At 42.3% G+C, this 18,242-nt stretch overlaps 1 protein-coding gene across 6 annotated transcripts in view; it reads right to left on the bottom strand.

Moving 5' to 3' along the window:
* Positions 1-18,242, bottom strand: part of fryb (furry homolog b (Drosophila)) — a 230,849-nt gene that overhangs the window by 125,949 nt on the left and 86,658 nt on the right. Inside the window, exon 1 of one of the 6 annotated variants that reach the window (XM_060908226.1) lies at positions 14,471-14,693. The exons of 4 other annotated variants lie outside the window; for them this stretch is intronic. In XM_060908226.1, coding sequence (XP_060764209.1) covers positions 14,471-14,540 — 70 coding nt within the window. In that variant the 5' untranslated portion in view covers positions 14,541-14,693. Of the gene's footprint in view, positions 1-2,678; positions 2,978-14,470; positions 14,694-18,242 lie in introns of those variants that run through there. One more of the 6 variants, XM_060908227.1, reaches the window with a different exon arrangement.

The raw sequence follows: 18,242 nt of genomic DNA, 5'->3' as shown, positions 1-18,242 counted from the left end.
TGTCCTTTTGCTCCAATTTATATACATATGTGTGTGTGTGTGTGTGTGTGTGTGTGTATGAGTGTTTATTCTGTGTCTATTTCTTATCTAGAGTGTTTATACTGTTTATATTGTTTATTTCAATTATTCTATTTTTTATTTATTGCATTGCCTGTTTGCACCGTGGGTCAGAGAGGACTGAAATTTCATCTGTGCTGTATGTCGAGCCTGTATAGCATATTTGACAATAAAGTTGACTTGACTTGACTTGAAAAGTACTTGGAAAACACTAAGGACAAATATTTTAAGTTCGTTTCTTAGACAAGGATATTTTTTAAGCTTGTTACCTCGTTAACAGTTTCGGCGAGAATCTCCCGCCTTCTTCAGAAACAGTCACCAGATGTCGAGTGGTGACGTGCCTTATCAGCTGATGTTGCGTTACGGAGGCGTGAACGTCCCGCCCAATTTGACAGGTAGTTCACGCCTCCTGCTGTCAGGTCGCTCCTCCAGGACGGCGCTCCAGGTGTGCGACAGTGCATACGCTCCCTCGTCCCGGTTCATCGTCCTCTGCGCCCGCTTACGTATCTCCACTGCCTCTAAAATCCAACGCTGGAATCTATTTTCTTCAGCGCGAATGACTCTGGCCTCTTCCCAATTCATTATGTGATTTTGCCGTTTGCAGTGGTCTGAAATGGCTGATTTTAGGTTTTCTTGGTGTGCTTTTTCTTTTTCGGATCTTGTGAGTCTTCTTGTTGTTTCTTTTTCACATTCTATTTGGTGTTCTTTCCTTCGAGTATGGAAGCATCTGCCCGTTTCACCAATATAGACTTTATTACATGAACGGCAAGGGATTTCATAGATGACGTTGCATTTATTGTCCAGTTGTATTTTGTCTTTGGGGTGAACTAGCAGCTGTCGGAGGTTCTTGTATGGTTTGACTGGGGTGTTGATGTGGTATTTCCTCATGGATCGTTGGATATGTTCTGTGACTCCTTTTATGTACGGTAGTGTGACAAAGCCCCGGTTTGTTTTTTCGGTGTTTTTTCTTGTTTGTTTATTTTCTTTTATTTGTGTCTGTAATTTCCCTTTCCGAATTGCCCACGGTGGATATTGGCAGTTTTTTAATGCCTGTTGGATGTGTTGGTCCTCCTCCTGTCTGTCTTTCTCCTCTGTGATGCTCTGTGCTCGGTCGTATAGTGTTCTGATTACTGACATTTTATGTGCTATGGGATGTTCAGATGTCCAGAGAAGATATTGGTCGGTGTGTGTAGGTTTTCTGTATGTTGTAATTCTAATGTTCCCTTCTTCTGTGTGGTGTATTTTTAAGTCCAAAAAAACTATTGTCTTGTCCGTTTCCTCTTCGTGTGTGAATTTTATGTTGCCTGTCTTGTCTATGGAGTTTAAATGATCCGTGAGTTGTTGTGTGTGTCCTGTTTTGGTTATTTCGAGAATGTCATCAACATATCTTTTCCTCCTGGAGCGCCGTCCTGGAGGAGCGACCTGACAGCAGGAGGCGTGAACTACCTGTCAAATTGGGCGGGACGTTCACGCCTCCGTAACGCAACATCAGCTGATAAGGCACGTCACCACTCGACATCTGGTGACTGTTTCTGAAGAAGGCGGGAGATTCTCGCCGAAACTGTTAACGAGGTAACAAGCTTAAAAAATATCCTTGTCTAAGAAACGAACTTAAAATATTTGTAATAGTTAGACATAATGAACATCCACTACGTACTAAGGACAGAGCTGAGAGGGAGATACAAACCTTTCACGGAGTGACCACTGCAATGCTTCGACTCGGCTCCCTTCGGTTTCAGTGAGAGGTTCAAAAGCCACCTTTTTCGACGTCTTTTTGTGAAATCCTGTGTTCGTTCACCCTTTTTTATTAGCTCACGGGGAACCCTGAAGAAACTTTTATCAGTTTCACAGTTTGATCGATTCGAACAACCTAAAACAACGCAAGCGTAAGGCGTTTTTCATGCGAGCAACGCACCTTCCACGTACAAATACTTTGTCAACTGAGCTTTGGTAGACCGCCAGCTAAAGTTTTGAAGAACTAGTGAGGCGGATGTGACGTCACGTGAAACCCAGCAATTTATGATGCTTGGTTTGTAAAGAGTGAGAGGACTTTTGCTGCTGAAAATATGACTGAGCATGGTTGAAATATTTTGGGTAACACATATGAGTCACTGTGGATGACTTTTGAGTAGAAATAATAACATTTAGCAAAGCTGTTTTTAGTACATCAGTTACAGATGGCTTACGTGCTACAAGACTGCATTCGTTCATGTTTAATATGTACAGTGCCTATATCAAGGTTGCGTGGACTGTATTGTGTTTTGACAGGCCGAGACTGGAGCCTAAACTCTAATAACAGGCTTTATTTTTCACTAATAAGCTTAAGGGAATGAGAGGAGAGTGCATTGTAGGTTGGAAGCCCAGAAGAGGAAGACAGGAGGAGGGTCACACAGCAGGGTGCAGTCTGGACGGTATTGTGAAATGTTTTGCCTGATTTATCCTTCTGGGCAAAGCAACAAAGTATGTCCAGAATGTATCCTCCCTCAACAGAGGCTACAAAACATAAACATATACTCACTACCATTGTACAGTTTGTCTCGGCATTGGCAAACGGACACATGGACAAACATATACACATTACACGTACACAATAAATATAGTGTCCAGCCAGGAGCACCTACCCAGACCCTTAATAAAGTTGATAAAGCTGGTCCGGCTCCAGCGCACTGGTGTCACCTCCATACTGTCCCTCTTCCAATAATCCCAAACAATCTAGCCGACTAGCTCCATATCATCTCCAGCCGTTTCCAGTAACCTCCATAAAAGTGATCCTAGTTGTGCCATATCGTGTCCGTGTTCATGTTGCCTTTGTCCGGAGGCTCGCTTCGGGTTGAGAGTGTGGGATCAGTCCAGTGGTGCGGAACATAAAAAAGACCCTAGCCTGCTGAGTTAAGGTAAGGTGAAGGGAAAACAGTCTTCCTGTGTGAATCCTCACAGCCATGTGTGATAGCAGTGAGCCCTCTCTGAGGAGAAGGTCAGGCTGGAATTTCAGCAAAGCCCAAAGAGAGAGGAGGGAGGGCCAATATGGAGCTAAATTTAACCTCAGCCCTGATACATAGACACATACATGTACACAAATACATTCACACTCTTTGCACATATGCACAATTAATCTCGCATTACTGTGAACAAGCGTGCAAACATGCTCCTCAACAGTGACATCGACATATCACTCAGGGAGCCGTTTTGTGTGCAAATGTATGTTTTCATTCAGAAATCATGGCAACTAGCAAGCCTGGGTTTTCTTGATATAGCAAAAACAAAACTTTTCTGGTACACATCTCTCTCTCTCTCTCTCTCTCTGCTAGTGTGCTTTCTTCACAAGCATATTAGCTCATCATCTACATCTCGTGCTAATCATAACAAGACCACCAATATACAAACCCTGATTTATATTATATACAAATATACTCAGTAAGGCATTTTTATCCAAAAGTGGTTTACAACTCAGCGTGGATGCAGTGCAAACCGGTGAGAGTTATGGGCCTTGCTTAAGGGTGCTACAGTGGTATCTTAGTGGTGCCAGGATTTTAACGCCAGAGCCATGCCCTCTGAGCCACTGCTGCCCTGAAATATGATAGTCATACACAATGGTAAAAATAAATAAATAAATAAATAAATAAATGGGAAAACAACAACAACAACTCCAAAACACAAGTTAAAGTTAAGACGAAACAAATTATACAGGGTGTGGATGGAGAACATCTTTAAAGCATGATTCAGCTAGGAAAACTTGCTGGGAGTCAGCATGATTTCGACAACAAACTATTCAATATAGTGACATACTGTATGTTCCACCTCTTTAGTAATCGTTACAGTGGTGCTTGAAAGTTTGTGAATCCTTTAGAATTTTCTATATTTCTGCATAAATACGACCTGAAACATCATCAGATTTTCACACAAGTCCTAAAAGTAGATAAAGAGAACCCAGTTAAACAAATGAGACAAAAAATATTATACTTGCTCATTTATTTATTGAGGAAAATGATCCAATATTACATATCTGTGAGTGGCAAAAGTATGTGAACCTCTAGGATTAGCAGCTAATTTGAAGGTGAAATTAGAGTCAGGTGTTTTCAATCAGGTGTGAGTGGGCACCCTGTTTTATTTAAAGAACAGGGATCTATCAAAGTCTGATCTTCACAACACATGTTTGTGGAAGTGTATCATGGCACGAACAAAGGAGATTTCTGAGGACCTCAGAAAAAGCGTTGTTGATGCTCATCAGGCTGGAAAAGGTTACAAAACCATCTCTAAAGAGTTTGGACTCCACCAATCCGCAGTCAGACAGATTGTGTACAAATGGAGGAAATTCAAGACCACTGTTACCCTCCCCAGGAGTGGTCGACCAACAAAGATCACTCCACGAGCAAGGTATGTAATAGTCAGCGAGGTCACAAAGGACCCCAGGGTAACTTCTAAGCAACTGAAGGCCTCTCTCACATTGGCTAATGTTCATGTTTTAGGACTTGTGTGAAAATCTGAATGCAGAAATATAGAAAATTCTAAAGGGTTCACAAACTTTCAAGCACCACTGTTTAAGATTCAAGAAGCTATCAAACTTTTTCAGCCATGGCTCCCAGTTCGTTCCTGAGCTCAGGTTACTGTCTGGGTGGACTTTCACATGTTTTCCCCCCTTGATGTGAATGAGTGTACATAGTGGCCTGAGATAAAGGATTCTGAGGTGAATTGACTGTAGTCCTGACCAGGATAAAGAGATTACTGCAGATGAATGAATGAATGAATATCTTGAAGATTGTTTGGAACATATGGCACAACTCCTTGTCCAATTATCTACATTTCAACATCTCACTTGCAAGTCTGTTTGTATAAAAAGTGTATGCCAAGTGGAAATGTATAAATATTAATGCCATGTATTCTCTCTGTATGTATCATGATTTGCAGATGTTTTTCTCTGTGGCTCTGTGACAGGTTTACTTACAATTAATAGTTGCGTATAGAACAGCATGAGTGAGAAGACTGGACAGCTTTAGGACAAAAACATAATTAGAAGTCTCCGTGTGTGTGTGCGCGCGCAGTCAGTAGTGCTTAGAGGAACAGAAAAGGTGGCAAGCATATAACATACTGTAGATAGACCATGATGCTGTAATCACCATCACATGTTCACACTGTGTCAGCTGGTGAGGTCAGAGGGGAACAAAACCCCTCTGACATGATGCATTGTACAACAGACATACAGTACAGATGCTGATTATATCAGATCAAAGGTATGTCTGCTTATGCATTTCAAAAGTTATTAAATATATTTCATTGAGTTATTATAACCATAGTAACTGCAAAGAAGATAACAATAGTATATATATATATATATATATATATATATATATATATATATATATATATATATATATATACAGTGCAATGCAATAATGAGTACACCCCCCCTGAAAAACGACATTTTTCACAGTATTAAAATGAACACAAACAATATGTCCCAAACAGTTCCTTGATGATGTTTATTGCACTATGTTCTTACATTATAACTCAAGCAGAAAGGTGAAAAGATGCCTTAAATTACATATTTTTCTGTTTCCGTGAAAGTGGGGTGGAGCAAAAGTGAGTACACCCCACAACAAACTCAATTACATCCAGTACATTTAGTACTTTGTATGGCCTTCATTATTTGCAATGACAGCCCCAAGTCTCCTTGGCATGGAGTGCACAAGTTGACAGCATTTGGCTACATCAAACTTTTTCCATTCTTCAAGGATGACATCTTTCAGAGCCTGGATGTTGGATGGAGAGTGATGCTCAACCTGCCTCTTCAGTATTCCCCAAAGATGCTCTATAGGGTTCAGATCAGGTGACATACTTGGCCATGGAATCACTGTCACCCTGTTCCTCTTCAGAAAGTCAGCAGTGGCCTTAGGTGTGTGTTTTGGGTCATTGTCATGTTGAAAAATGGCACGACGACCAACGGCCCGAAGTGATGGAAGCATCTTAGCTTTCAGTATAGAGCAGTACATTTGAGAATTCATGATGCCATCAATGAAATGCAGTTCTCCAACACCCGCAGCACTCATGCAACTCCACATAAGAACACTACCCCCTCCATGTTTCACTGTGGGCACCATGCATTTTTCCTTGTACTCCTCACCCTTGCGACGCCAGACTGTTTTGAAGCCATCAGTTCCAAAAAGATTGATTTTGGTCTCATCACTCCAGAGTATAGAGTCCCAGTAGCCTTCATCCTTTTCAGCATGTGCCCTGGCGAACTCTAGACGGGCTTTTTTGTGACTGGGCTTTAGGAGAGGCTTCCTTCGGGGACGACACCCACGCATGCCATTCCGCTGCACTGTACGGCATATTGTGTCACGTGACACATTCACTCCAATTTCAGTCTCTACTTCCTTAGATACCTGTTGTGCACTTGCATGCCGATTTTCCTCAACTTTTCTCATTACAAGCCGCTCCTGCCTGGGTGTTAATTTTCTTGGCCAGCCTGTACGTCTCTGTACTTTGGCTGCAGTTCCATCTGTCTTGAATTTTTGGATCACTTTTGCAACCGTGTTCTTACTGATAAGTAAGGCTTTACTGATCTTCTTGTAGCCCTCACCTCTCTTGTGTAAAGCAATAATCCGCTTTCTCCGATCCAGAGACATTTCCTGGCCATGAGGTGCCATTACTGACAGCAGGAAATGACGCGGTACGCGGTGGTCCAGATCACCGTATTTTCCATACAAAACGAGGGCATTAATTAATTATTTTTCCTGGATTGTGGTCCGGTTCACCGTATGCTGTATTATATTACGATATAAATAAAAACTTACCAAAATCATACTGTGTTTGTCATTTAATACGAGTTTTTTTACAAAGTCGTACATCATTTGTTATTTTTTCTCAAACCGGAAGAGAAATGCATGTGTAAAACACACGCGCAATAAAAGATACCAGTTCTAACGCATGTAAAAAAGCGGGAGCTGCCACGAGGGAAGTGAAAAATAATTTTACCAACTTTCGTCATTATGTCTCAGGGTGGTTATGAACAGCTTCTAAGGAATAAGAAAAAATGTGCTAGAGACTACAAAGCAACAGAAGAAAGGGCAAAGGAAAGAATTTATTCTAAATTAGGGGAAGAAGTAGCTGAAAATTTAAAATTTATTTGTCTTCTGAACTTGGTGGTCCGGACCACACCTGAAAACGGCGTGGTCCGGACCACAACGGTAGTCCGGACCACCGCGTACCGCGTCAAATGGGAAAGGGTGGTTTGCTTTAGGTAACAGCCCTTTGTAGCCAACTGCCTAATTAACACCTGTGTAATGACTAATTAGACTCACCTGTGGTTAATTGTTTGTTCAGGTCCACATTGGTAGCCTAAAAAGTTGCTTTACTCAGAGCCCTTCAGTGGGGTGTACTCATTTCTGCACCACACAAATTTCACTAAAACTGAAATAAAAATCATTTAAGTTATATTATTAGCCTTTGTTTTGAGTTCAAAAGCTCAACAGAACCTGTGTTTAACTTAGTCTGGGAACATTTTGGAAATATATCTTTGTGTTCCTTGTCATATTGTGTGAAATGTTACTTTTCAAAGAGGGTGTACTCATTATTGCATTGCACTGTATATATATACACAACCCCGATTCCAAAAAAGTTGGGACAAAGTACAAATTGTGAATAAAAACGGAATGCAATAATTTACAAATCTCAAAAACTGATATTGTATTCACAATAGAACATAGACAACATATCAAATGTCGAAAGTGAGACATTTTGAAATTTCATGCCAAATATTGGCTCATTTGAAATTTCATGACAGCAACACATCTCAAAAAAGTTGGGACAGGGGCAATAAGAGGCGGGAAAAGTTAAAGGTACAAAAAAGGAACAGCTGGAGGACCAAATTGCAACTCATTAGGTCAATTGGCAATAGGTCATTAACATGACTGGGTATAAAAAGAGCATCTTGGAGTGGCAGCGGCTCTCAGAAGTAAAGATGGGAAGAGGATCAACAATCCCCCTAATTCTGCACCGACAAATAGCGGAGCAATATCAGAAAGGAGTTCGACAGTATAAAATTGCAAAGAGTTTGAACATATCATCATCTACAGTGCATAATATCATCAAAAGATTCAGAGAATCTGGAAGAATCTCTGTGCATAAGGGTCAAGGCCGGAAAACCATACTGGGTGCCCGTGATCTTCAGGCCCTTAGACGGCACTGCATCACATACAGGCATGCACAGGTATTGGAAATCACAAAATGGGCTCAGGAATATTTCCAGAGAACATTATCTGTGAACACAATTCACCGTGCCATCCGCCGCTGCCAGCTAAAACTCTATAGTTCAAAGAAGAAGCCGTATCTAAACATGATCCAGAAGCGCAGACGTCTTCTCTGGGCCAAGGCTCATTTAAAATGGACTGTGGCAAAGTGGAAAACTGTTCTGTGGTCAGACAAATCAAAATTTGAAGTTCTTTATGGAAATCAGGGACGCCGTGTCTTCCGGACTAAAGAGGAGAAGGACGACCCAAGTTGTTATCAGCACTCAGTTCAGAAGCCTGCATCTCTGATGGTATGGGGTTGCATTAGTGCATGTGGCATGGGCAGCTTGCACATCTGGAAAGACACCATCAATGCTGAAAGGTATATCCAGGTTCTAGAGCAACATATGCTCCCATCCAGATGACGTCTCTTTCAGGGAAGACCTTGCATTTTCCAACATGACAATGCCAAACCACATACTGCATCAATTACAGCATCATGGCTGCGTAGAAGAAGGGTCCGGGTACTGAACTGGCCAGCCTGCAGTCCAGATCTTTCACCCATAGAAAACATTTGGCGCATCATAAAACGGAAGATACGACAAAAAAGACCTAAGACAGTTGAGCAACTAGAATCCTACATTAGACAAGAATGGGTTAACATTCCTATCCCTAAACTTGAGCAACTTGTCTCCTCAGTCCCCAGACGTTTACAGACTGTTGGAAAGAGAAAAGGGGATGTCTCACAGTGGTAAACATGGCCTTGTCCCAACTTTTTTGAGATGTGTTATTGTCATGAAATTTAAAATCACCTAATTTTTCTCTTTAAATGATACATTTTCTCAGTTTAAACATTTGATATGTCATCTATGTTCTATTCTGAATAAAATAAGGAATTTTCAAGACCCAGGTCACGGTATTTCACTATATGGACTGACCTTAAGCTGGTAAATAATATATTTATTTTTTCTTTACCAAATTCTAACAGAAAACGAGAGCGCCCGAAAGGGAAAACCGAGCCGAGGCGCCATTTTGAATCCTCATTCATGGCTGTAATGCAAATTGCTTCCTCCTCGGTATACAAGTGCACTTCCATGGCAGGAAATAAACTACATTTTGCCACCTATGTAGTCCCCTATTTATACAAATAGGAGTCATTCAGGATTCAGCCATGTTTTTGCTCGGTTTTAGCAAGTTACAGGTTTTAGCTTTCTCCTGAAATGTTTTCTTTTATTTCTTCTTCCTCAGGGTAGTAAAACTCGCTTTCGCTGTGAACACTGTCGTTATCGCTATCCATGCTGTAAAATTAATGCTATTCTCCTGAGAAATGCTGGCAAAAATTTATAAGATTTTTGATAAAAATCTTATAAATAAAGCTTATAAAAAAGATAAATGTTTACAAAAATTGCTATCATGTTTGCTGTTGTTGTGAACGAGCGAGTCGCCAGAGGTCCGTAACCGGGGTCCGTACCATAGGATACGGACCCGCTCGCCAGCCAATCAGAGTGCAGTATTTGATGAAAACCGGACCGCGAAAAAAATAATGGTATTTACTTTTTTTTTTCATTTTAGCCCTGAGAGAGAAAATGTAGAAGAGTTAGTTACTGTATTCAAGACATAACAGTCAAGATAAATGGTAGCAACGATTAGACATTTTACCATTTACCAATTAGACATTCGAGAAGTCATGGCTTTCACTACAGCAAACATGATGAACCAGTGAAACATAAGAAACATTGCATGTTACACTACGTCACAGCAAAGAAACCTTCATACGTACTACACACATTAGGTGAGTGTGGCAAAACTGTATCATGTTTGGAGCAAACTTCTTCTGCTCAAGTCAGAGCCTCCAGCACTTCACTGCACTTTCAGCTACCGGAAACTGGAGATGATATTAACGTCCTTCTTTCTATTGTAGCCTATCATGTTAAATTATTCATTCATTCATCTTAGGTAACTGATTTATCCTAGCCAGGGTTGCAATACAAACACAAGGGAACCTTTGCATTGGGCAAACCGTGACATACGCATTCACGCTCATTCACACCTCGCAGCAGTTCACCATAGCCAATCCACCTACTGCATGTTGGGAGAAAACCAGAGAAGCTGGAGAAAAATAACGTGGATGTAAGAAACTCAGATAGTAACCTGAGCTCAGGATTCAACCTGGGATCCTGGGGCTGCGAGGTAGCAACCCACCGTCTCATCCTGCCATCAAGAATGAAGATAAAAGAAAAAAATCTTAAAAAACAAACAATGTACCATACTACATCTAAAATTATATACTACACCTAATCTTTTTTTGCTTTCTTTCACCTCCGTAACATTGCTCATCTACATCCCTTTCTGACTAGTAATGATGCACAAACTCTGGATCATACTTTCATTATGTCCTTTTAAGATTACTGTAAGTGGACCAAAAAGTGGACCAACAGAAAAAGAACTCAGTTCTTTTTGTGTTCACACTGTGAATTTATTACAAAGAGGACTGGGTTCTCTTTCTGGTCCAGTTAAGCTTTGATGGGGTCTCAGTCCTCTTTCTGTTCACACCAGGTCCTCTAGAGCCCTCAGACCCCCAGTGCACGGAATTCTGGGTAATTTTCTCTTGAATCAAAATGTCTGCTGCCATGCTTGCCCTGCTGTATTCTTTGATCAAAATAGTGCGGATTAAGGAAAATAAATTTATTCCAGCGGCTGTGGTAAGTTCCAAAAGGAAGTTGACTTTCCCTGCTACAGTCACGTGACCAACTACGGCAAATGAAGAAGGTTAAACTACAGTGAAAAAGGCAAAGTGAACCCGGTGCGCTTTTTGTTCACAATGCGCAGATTAGGCGAACCGTACCGTTGATTTTTAGCGAACCGTACTGAGACCACCTCCTGAGGTGGTCTCAGTTCGGTTCGCTTTAAAGGGGTCTAGGTACGGTTGGAGTGTTCACATATGCGCAAAAAATGCTGAGTCATCAATCTGAGTTCGGTTAGATGGCTGAAAGGGACCAAGTGTGAAAACACCCCTAAAGAGGACTGAGTCTGATTCCTTTAAAGGGGACCAGGTGTGAAAACACCCTCAGTCTTCATTGGCCTTCATGCAAAGTCTTTACAAAAGCTACAATATACTCAGAACTTCGCAGCTAAAGTTCTAACTCATACTAAACGCTCCGCTCACATCACCCCTATCTTCTCTCAGCTGCACTTGCTAACAGTTCTGTCCCAGATTAAATTTAAAATCTTGCTTCTTATGTTCAAAGCTTTGCGTAATCTTGCTCCGACATACCTTAGGGAACTACTGACCCCCTACACCCCCTCTCGCTCACTTAGGTTTTTACTTGCTGTCCCACCCACCAGACTTTCCACCATGGCACCTTCAATGGATTGGCCCCAAACTCTGGAATTATCTTCCTTAATCTCACCATAACTGCTCTTCTTTCAAATCTCTTGAAAAGACTTATCTTTTCCATGATCATTTCTCTTTCTGCTTAGTCTCTTCCCTCATCATGTCTGTAAAGCAACCTTAGGATGGTGAAAGGTGCTGTAGAAATTGAACTCCCCCCACCACCGTACACCATGTAGGCCAACTGGCCTGCGTCTCAGCTTGAGCACACTTCATCTACCGCCGGCTTGCTAGGCCTGTCACAGCTTTGCCAGGCAAACAACCATTCACACTTACGGGCAATTTAGAGTAGCCAGTTAACCTGCCTGCATGTCTTTGGACTGTGGGGGAAACCAGAGCACCCAGAGGAAACCCACACAGACACAGGGAGAACATGCAAACTCTACACAGAAAGGCCCTCGCCAGCCGTGAGGTTCAAACCCAGAACCTTCTTCCTGTGAAGCAATAGTGCTAATCATTGCACCACCATGCTGCACCATTATTATCCATCCATCCATTATCTGTAGCCGCTTAACCTGTACAGGGTCTTGGGCAAGCTGGAGCCTATCCCAGCTGACTACGGGCGAAAGGCGGGGTACACCCTGGACAAGTCGCCAGGTCATCGCAGGGCCGACACATAGACACAGACAACCATTCACACTCACATTCACACCTACGGTCAATTTAGAGCCACCAATTAACCCAACCTGCATGTCTTTGGACTGTGGGGGAAACTGGAGCACCCGGAGGAAACCCACGCGGACACGGGGAGAACATGCAAACTCCGCACAGAAAGGCCCTCGCCGGCCATGGGGCTCGAACCCGGACCTTCTTGCTGTGAGGTGACAGTGCTAACCACTACACCACCATGCCATCCTCACTATTATTATTATTATCTCATCTCATTTCATTATCTCTAGCCGCTTTATCCTGTTCTACAGGGTTGCAGGCAAGCTGGAGCCTATCCCAGCTGACTACGGGCGAAAGGCGGGGTACACCCTGGACAAGTCGCCAGGTCATCACAGGGCTGACACATAGACACAGACAACCATTCACACTCACATTCACACCTACGGTCAATTTAGAGTCACCAGTTAACCTAACCTGCATGTCTTTGGACTGTGGGGGAAACCGGAGCACCCGGAGGAAACCCACGCGGACACGGTGAGAACATGCAAACTCCACACAGAAAGGCCCTCGCCGGCCACGGGGCTCGAACCCGGACCTTCTTGCTGTGAGGCGACAGTGCTAACCACTACACCACTGTGCCACCCCTATTATTATTATTATTATTATCTCATCTCATCTCATTATCTCAAGCCGCTTTATCCTTCTACAGGGTCGCAGGCAAGCTGGAGCCTATCCCAGCTGACTACAGGCGAAAGGCGGGGTACACCCTGGACAAGTCGCCAGGTCATCACAGGGCTGACACATAAACACAGACAACCATTCACACTCACATTCACACCTACGGTCAATTTAGAGTCACCAGTTAACCTAACCTGCATGTCTTTGGACTGTGGGGGAAACCGGAGCACCCGGAGGAAACCCACGCAGACACGGGGAGAACATGCAAACTCCACACAGAAAGGCCCTCGCCGGCCACGGGGCTCGAACCCGGACCTTCTTGCTGTGAGGCGACAGTGCTAACCACTACACCACCGTGCCACCCCTATTATTATTATTATTATTATTATTATTAATAATAATGACTGATGGTTTTACAGCATTATGGTTAATCAGAGAACCTTTGAAGCAAATTCATGTCATGTCATACATTTAGTCTATATATTTAGGCTCTCAAAGTTTTCCCACTAATTAACATAATAGTTAGCAAAAACAGTGATTACCATCACCAGGGATACATCCAAAGATTTTTTTTTGCCGTGAATGTCATTGTTTTCTGAGAAAGAGAAGCATGTGAGAGAGAGAGAGAGAGAGAGAGAGAGAGAGAGAGAGAGACTTGCTGAGTGGTTAACAACACTGATATCTGACGGACACGGCACGCTGAACCCTCATATCATTCCGTCAGTACTTACGTACTTATTGCTTCTGTTCACAGTGAGTTAGCAGACTTACTGTCAGGTTTGAAGTGATAAAGTTGTTGGCTTTTCTATGCATAAGGCATGAGCGCTAAACAGTGGAAAGACACCAGTGGGCAAAAGTGTCTGCTCTGATGATGTAGAGAAATCAGATACACACTTGCCATCACGTTTACTTTGCCATCCATAACCACTTTAGAACACGGGAGCTAAAACTCATAGAAATGACACCACACTTCCTCATCCGTCCATCCATCCATCCATCCATTAGGGTCGCAGGCAAGCTGGAGCCTATCCCAGCTGACTATGGGCGAGAGGAGGGGTACACCCTGGACAAGTCGCCAGGTCATCACAGGACGCACTTTCTCATTGTACTAGCAAAAACAATCAAGTTCTTTAATATACAAATACAGACGAAGGTCAGCAAATAACCTTCACATCGAGTCGTGCCTGCAGTTATTATATAAGACCACTTCTGGAGGTCCAGACTGAACACACACAGCTACACCCACCCACTCACTCACACACACACACACACACACACACACACACACACACACACACACACACACACAATTGTCCTCATACTCATTCTAAAGGTTCGACATGTATGCCTGTCTGTATGTTGGTGAGTACAAGCCAGTCATCTTCACTCCATAGTGTATCAAGGACAGAACAGAGAGTACAGAGGGAGGCAACTTGGAGCCATATGAGAGACAGAGAGAGAGAGAGAGAGAGAGAGAGAGAGAGAGAGAGAAGCAGTGGCGTGTACTCACGGCTGCTCCAGGATCTCAGAAAGGACTTGATGCTGATCTCAAAGAAGCCTGAGTCCTGCTGACTCGTCATGTCTGTGCTGTCTCTGCGGCAATGCAGGGATATAGGGATGAAGGAGAGACAGAAAAGAGATGCAGCAGAAATAGAAAGAGCCTCCTTGCTAGCTCATCCTGGATCAGCAATGAGCAACAACAACTCTCACTTCCTCTCTCTCTCTCTCTCTCTCTCTCTCACACACACACCCTGACATGCTTTCATCCCCCTCCATCTTCATTCCTCCCTTCTTTAAGAGGATTGGCTCAAAGGCCCGAGCATTTGCACAGAACTGTCCAGAGGGACACAGAGAGTGGGAGAGATAGAGATTAAAAGAGGGAGAGAGAGAGAGAGAGAAAGAGAGAGAAAGCGTACTAATTACATCCTAAGCTGTTAGTACAGGAGACATGGAAAGAGACATCCTGAGGCATCACACAAACAATCCTTAAAACATCACACTGTGCTCTTTACATCTTTGGGCGATACAATTTATTTATAAAACAGAGTGATTGAGATAATTAAAAATATAATCAGACACACTGAACACAAACAGATAAACATGACTCATCAGGAAAACGGAATGCAAAAGAAATCAGGAAAACGGCGACACCGGTCTCTAATAAAAGACAAACAAAAAGGCAGAGACACAATAATATTCCTCGGCAGGGATGTGTTCGGGCACCGCTAGCTCTGATCTCGTCTCAGCATCAGATGCGTTGTTTCTTTTTCACTCTTAGCTGGCTATAAGCTTCAGAATCAACCCGACTGGCTCTCCGTGCCTCTGTGCGATGATTTATGTGGAGAAAAACTTTTAAACACAGTGACGTAATGAATTGTTGCAGCAAGATAGAGTCACTAGAATTAGAACAGTTCAAAGAGCACTGCATCTTTAGTTACAAAATATAAAGTTCAAAGAAAGGGCTTTTTTGAAACGGTTAGTGGAAAGTAGGGACGAAGGGAAAATTCCTGATGGTTTGTATTACCGTTCATCCATCCATCCATCCATCCATCCATCCATTATCTGTAGCCGATTATCCTGTCCTACAGGGTCGCAGGCAAGCTGGAGCCTATCCCAGCTGACTATGGGCGAGAGGCGGGGTACACCCTGGACAAGTCGCCAGGTCATCACAGGGCTAGTATTACCATTACAAATGTTATTATCATTAAAATGATAGAGTTGATTACTACACTTTGAAAAGCTGGTGTTAAAGTCGATGTCAAGCAAATTCAGACAAAATACATGATGAAACATGTGAAAAGACTGTGAACTACTGTATGTGGTACTGAATTGTGCAGTTAAACTGGTAAACAGTTTTTCATCATTTTGGTGTTCAGGATTTTTTTGGGAGGGTCAGAAATCATGGCTCAATTACACACTGGACCCAGACTTAACATAGCCCCTTTTAATGTTTCTTTTGATTGAGTAATTTGATCCGCGTTGTATTCTCAAGTTCACGCCCACCTGCCCTTGTGGATCACTTCTGTTTTCTTTCAAAATGACAAGTTAGCACTTTTATTTCTGTGGAACCATGGAAATAAATATATATTATTTACCAGCTGGGAGGTCCGTATGGTGAAATACCGTGACCGAGGTCTTGAAAGTACTGAGCGAGGCCCTCTGGGTCGAGGTCAGTATTCGAGGCCGAGGTCACGGTATTTCACCATACGGACCGACCTTAAGCTGGTAAATAATATATTAATTTTTTTCTTTACCAAATTCTAACAGAAAACGAGAGCGCCCGAAAGGGAAAGCCGAGCCGAGCCGAGCCGCCATTTTGAATCCTCATTCACGGCTGTAATGCAAATTGCTTCCTCCTCGGTATACAAGTGCACTTCCATGGCAGGAAAAAAACTACATTTTGCTGCCTATGTAGTCCCGTATTTATACAAAATTGAGTCATTCAGGATTCAGCCATGTTTTTGCTCGGTTTTAGCAAATTACAGGTTTTAGCTTTCTCCTGAAATGTTTTATTTTATTTCTTCGCTTTGGCTGTGAACACTGTCGTTATCGCTATCCATGCTGTAAAATTAATGCTATTTTCCTGAGAAATGCTGGCAAAAATGTACAAGATTTTTGATAATCTTACAAATAAATCTTATAAAAAAAGATAACTGTTGACAAAAAATGCTACTATGTTTGTTGTTGTTGTGAATGAGCGAGTCGCCAGAGGTCCGCAACCGGGGTCCATAACTGCTCGCCAGCCAATCAGAGTGCAGGATTTGGACCGGGAAAAAAATAAATTTTTTTTTTTGCGGTCCAAATCCTGCGCTCTGATTGGCTGGTGAGCGGGTCCGTACCCCTCAGTTATGGACCCTGGTTACGGACCTCTGGCGACTCGCTCATTCACAACAACAAACATAGTAGCATTTTTTGTCAACATTTATCTTTTTTTATAAGATTTATTTAAAAGATTATCAAAAATCTTGTAAATTTTTGCCAGCATTTCTCAGGAAAATAGCATTAATTTTACAGCATGGATATCGATAACGACATTGTTCACAGCCAAAGCGAAGAAATAAAATAAAACATTTCAGGAGAAAGCTAAAACCTGTAACTTGCTAAAACCGAGCAAAAACATGGCTGAATCCTGAATGACTCCTATTTGTATAAATAGGGGACTACATAGGCGGCAAAATGTAGTTTATTTCCTGCCATGGAAGTGCACTTGTATACCGAGGAGGAAGCAATTTGCATTACAGCCGTGAATGAGGATTCAAAATGGCGGCTCGGCTCGGTTTTCCCTTTCGGGCGCTCTCGTTTTCTGTTAGAATTTGATAAAGAAAAAATAAATATATTATTTACCAGCTTAAAGGAACAGTCCACCGTACTTCCATAATGAAATATGCTCTTATCTGAATTGAGACGAGCTGCTCCGTACCTCTCCGAGCTTTGCGCGACCTCCCAGTCAGTCAGACGCAGTCAGACGCGCTGTCACTCCTGTTAGCAATGTAGCTAGGCTCAGTATGGCCAATGGTATTTTTTGGGGCTGTAGTTAGATGCGACCAAACTCTTCCGCGTTTTTCCTGTTTACATAGGTTTATATGACCAGTGACATGAAACAAGTTCAGTTACACAAATTGAAACGTAGCGATTTTCTATGCTATGGAAAGTCTGCACTATAATGACAGGCGTACTAACACCTTCTGCGCGCTTCAGCAGCGCATTGATATCTGAGCTCCGTATATTGAAGTATATTTTCAATATACTACTTGGTGAAATTATTCCAGTTTGTATATCAGTACTTGACATTTTCAGCAGAATTTAACCATACACTGATAATACTAATAACTCTGATCATTTTGGTCATGATAATCCTGATAATAAATTTTCCTACTGTTTCATCTCTAATGGCAAGTAAACATTGTTCACGGGTATGTTTAGTGATGAAAAGTACAAGCTTGTAGTCGTCTCCCCATCACATTCTGATCACTGATACAACATGTACGAGTTTGATGATAAACACAGGCATGCTGCAAAAGAAAAAAAAGGCTGCACAATCAGGTTTCAGGTTTTATAATTAGAAAATAAGGACATAAGGATAAATAAAGATCTCACAAATTATTGTCGGTCACAAGTGACAAGTTTTGGCTGCGAACATACCCCATATCAAAACAGCACACCAGCAAATCACGAGGACGTATGCTGTGAGTGCACTGACTAATCTGATATTCTCAAAGAACTCATCTCATCTCATCTCATTATCTCTAGCCGCTTTATCCTTCTACAGGGTCGCAGGCAAG

The sequence above is a fragment of the Neoarius graeffei genome, chromosome 25 (genome assembly GCF_027579695.1).
Source record: "Neoarius graeffei isolate fNeoGra1 chromosome 25, fNeoGra1.pri, whole genome shotgun sequence".
Classification (NCBI taxonomy): Eukaryota; Metazoa; Chordata; class Actinopteri; order Siluriformes; family Ariidae; genus Neoarius; species Neoarius graeffei.
The sequence above is the reverse complement of the archived record's forward strand: the minus strand, read 5'-3'. Positions and strand labels throughout refer to the sequence as shown.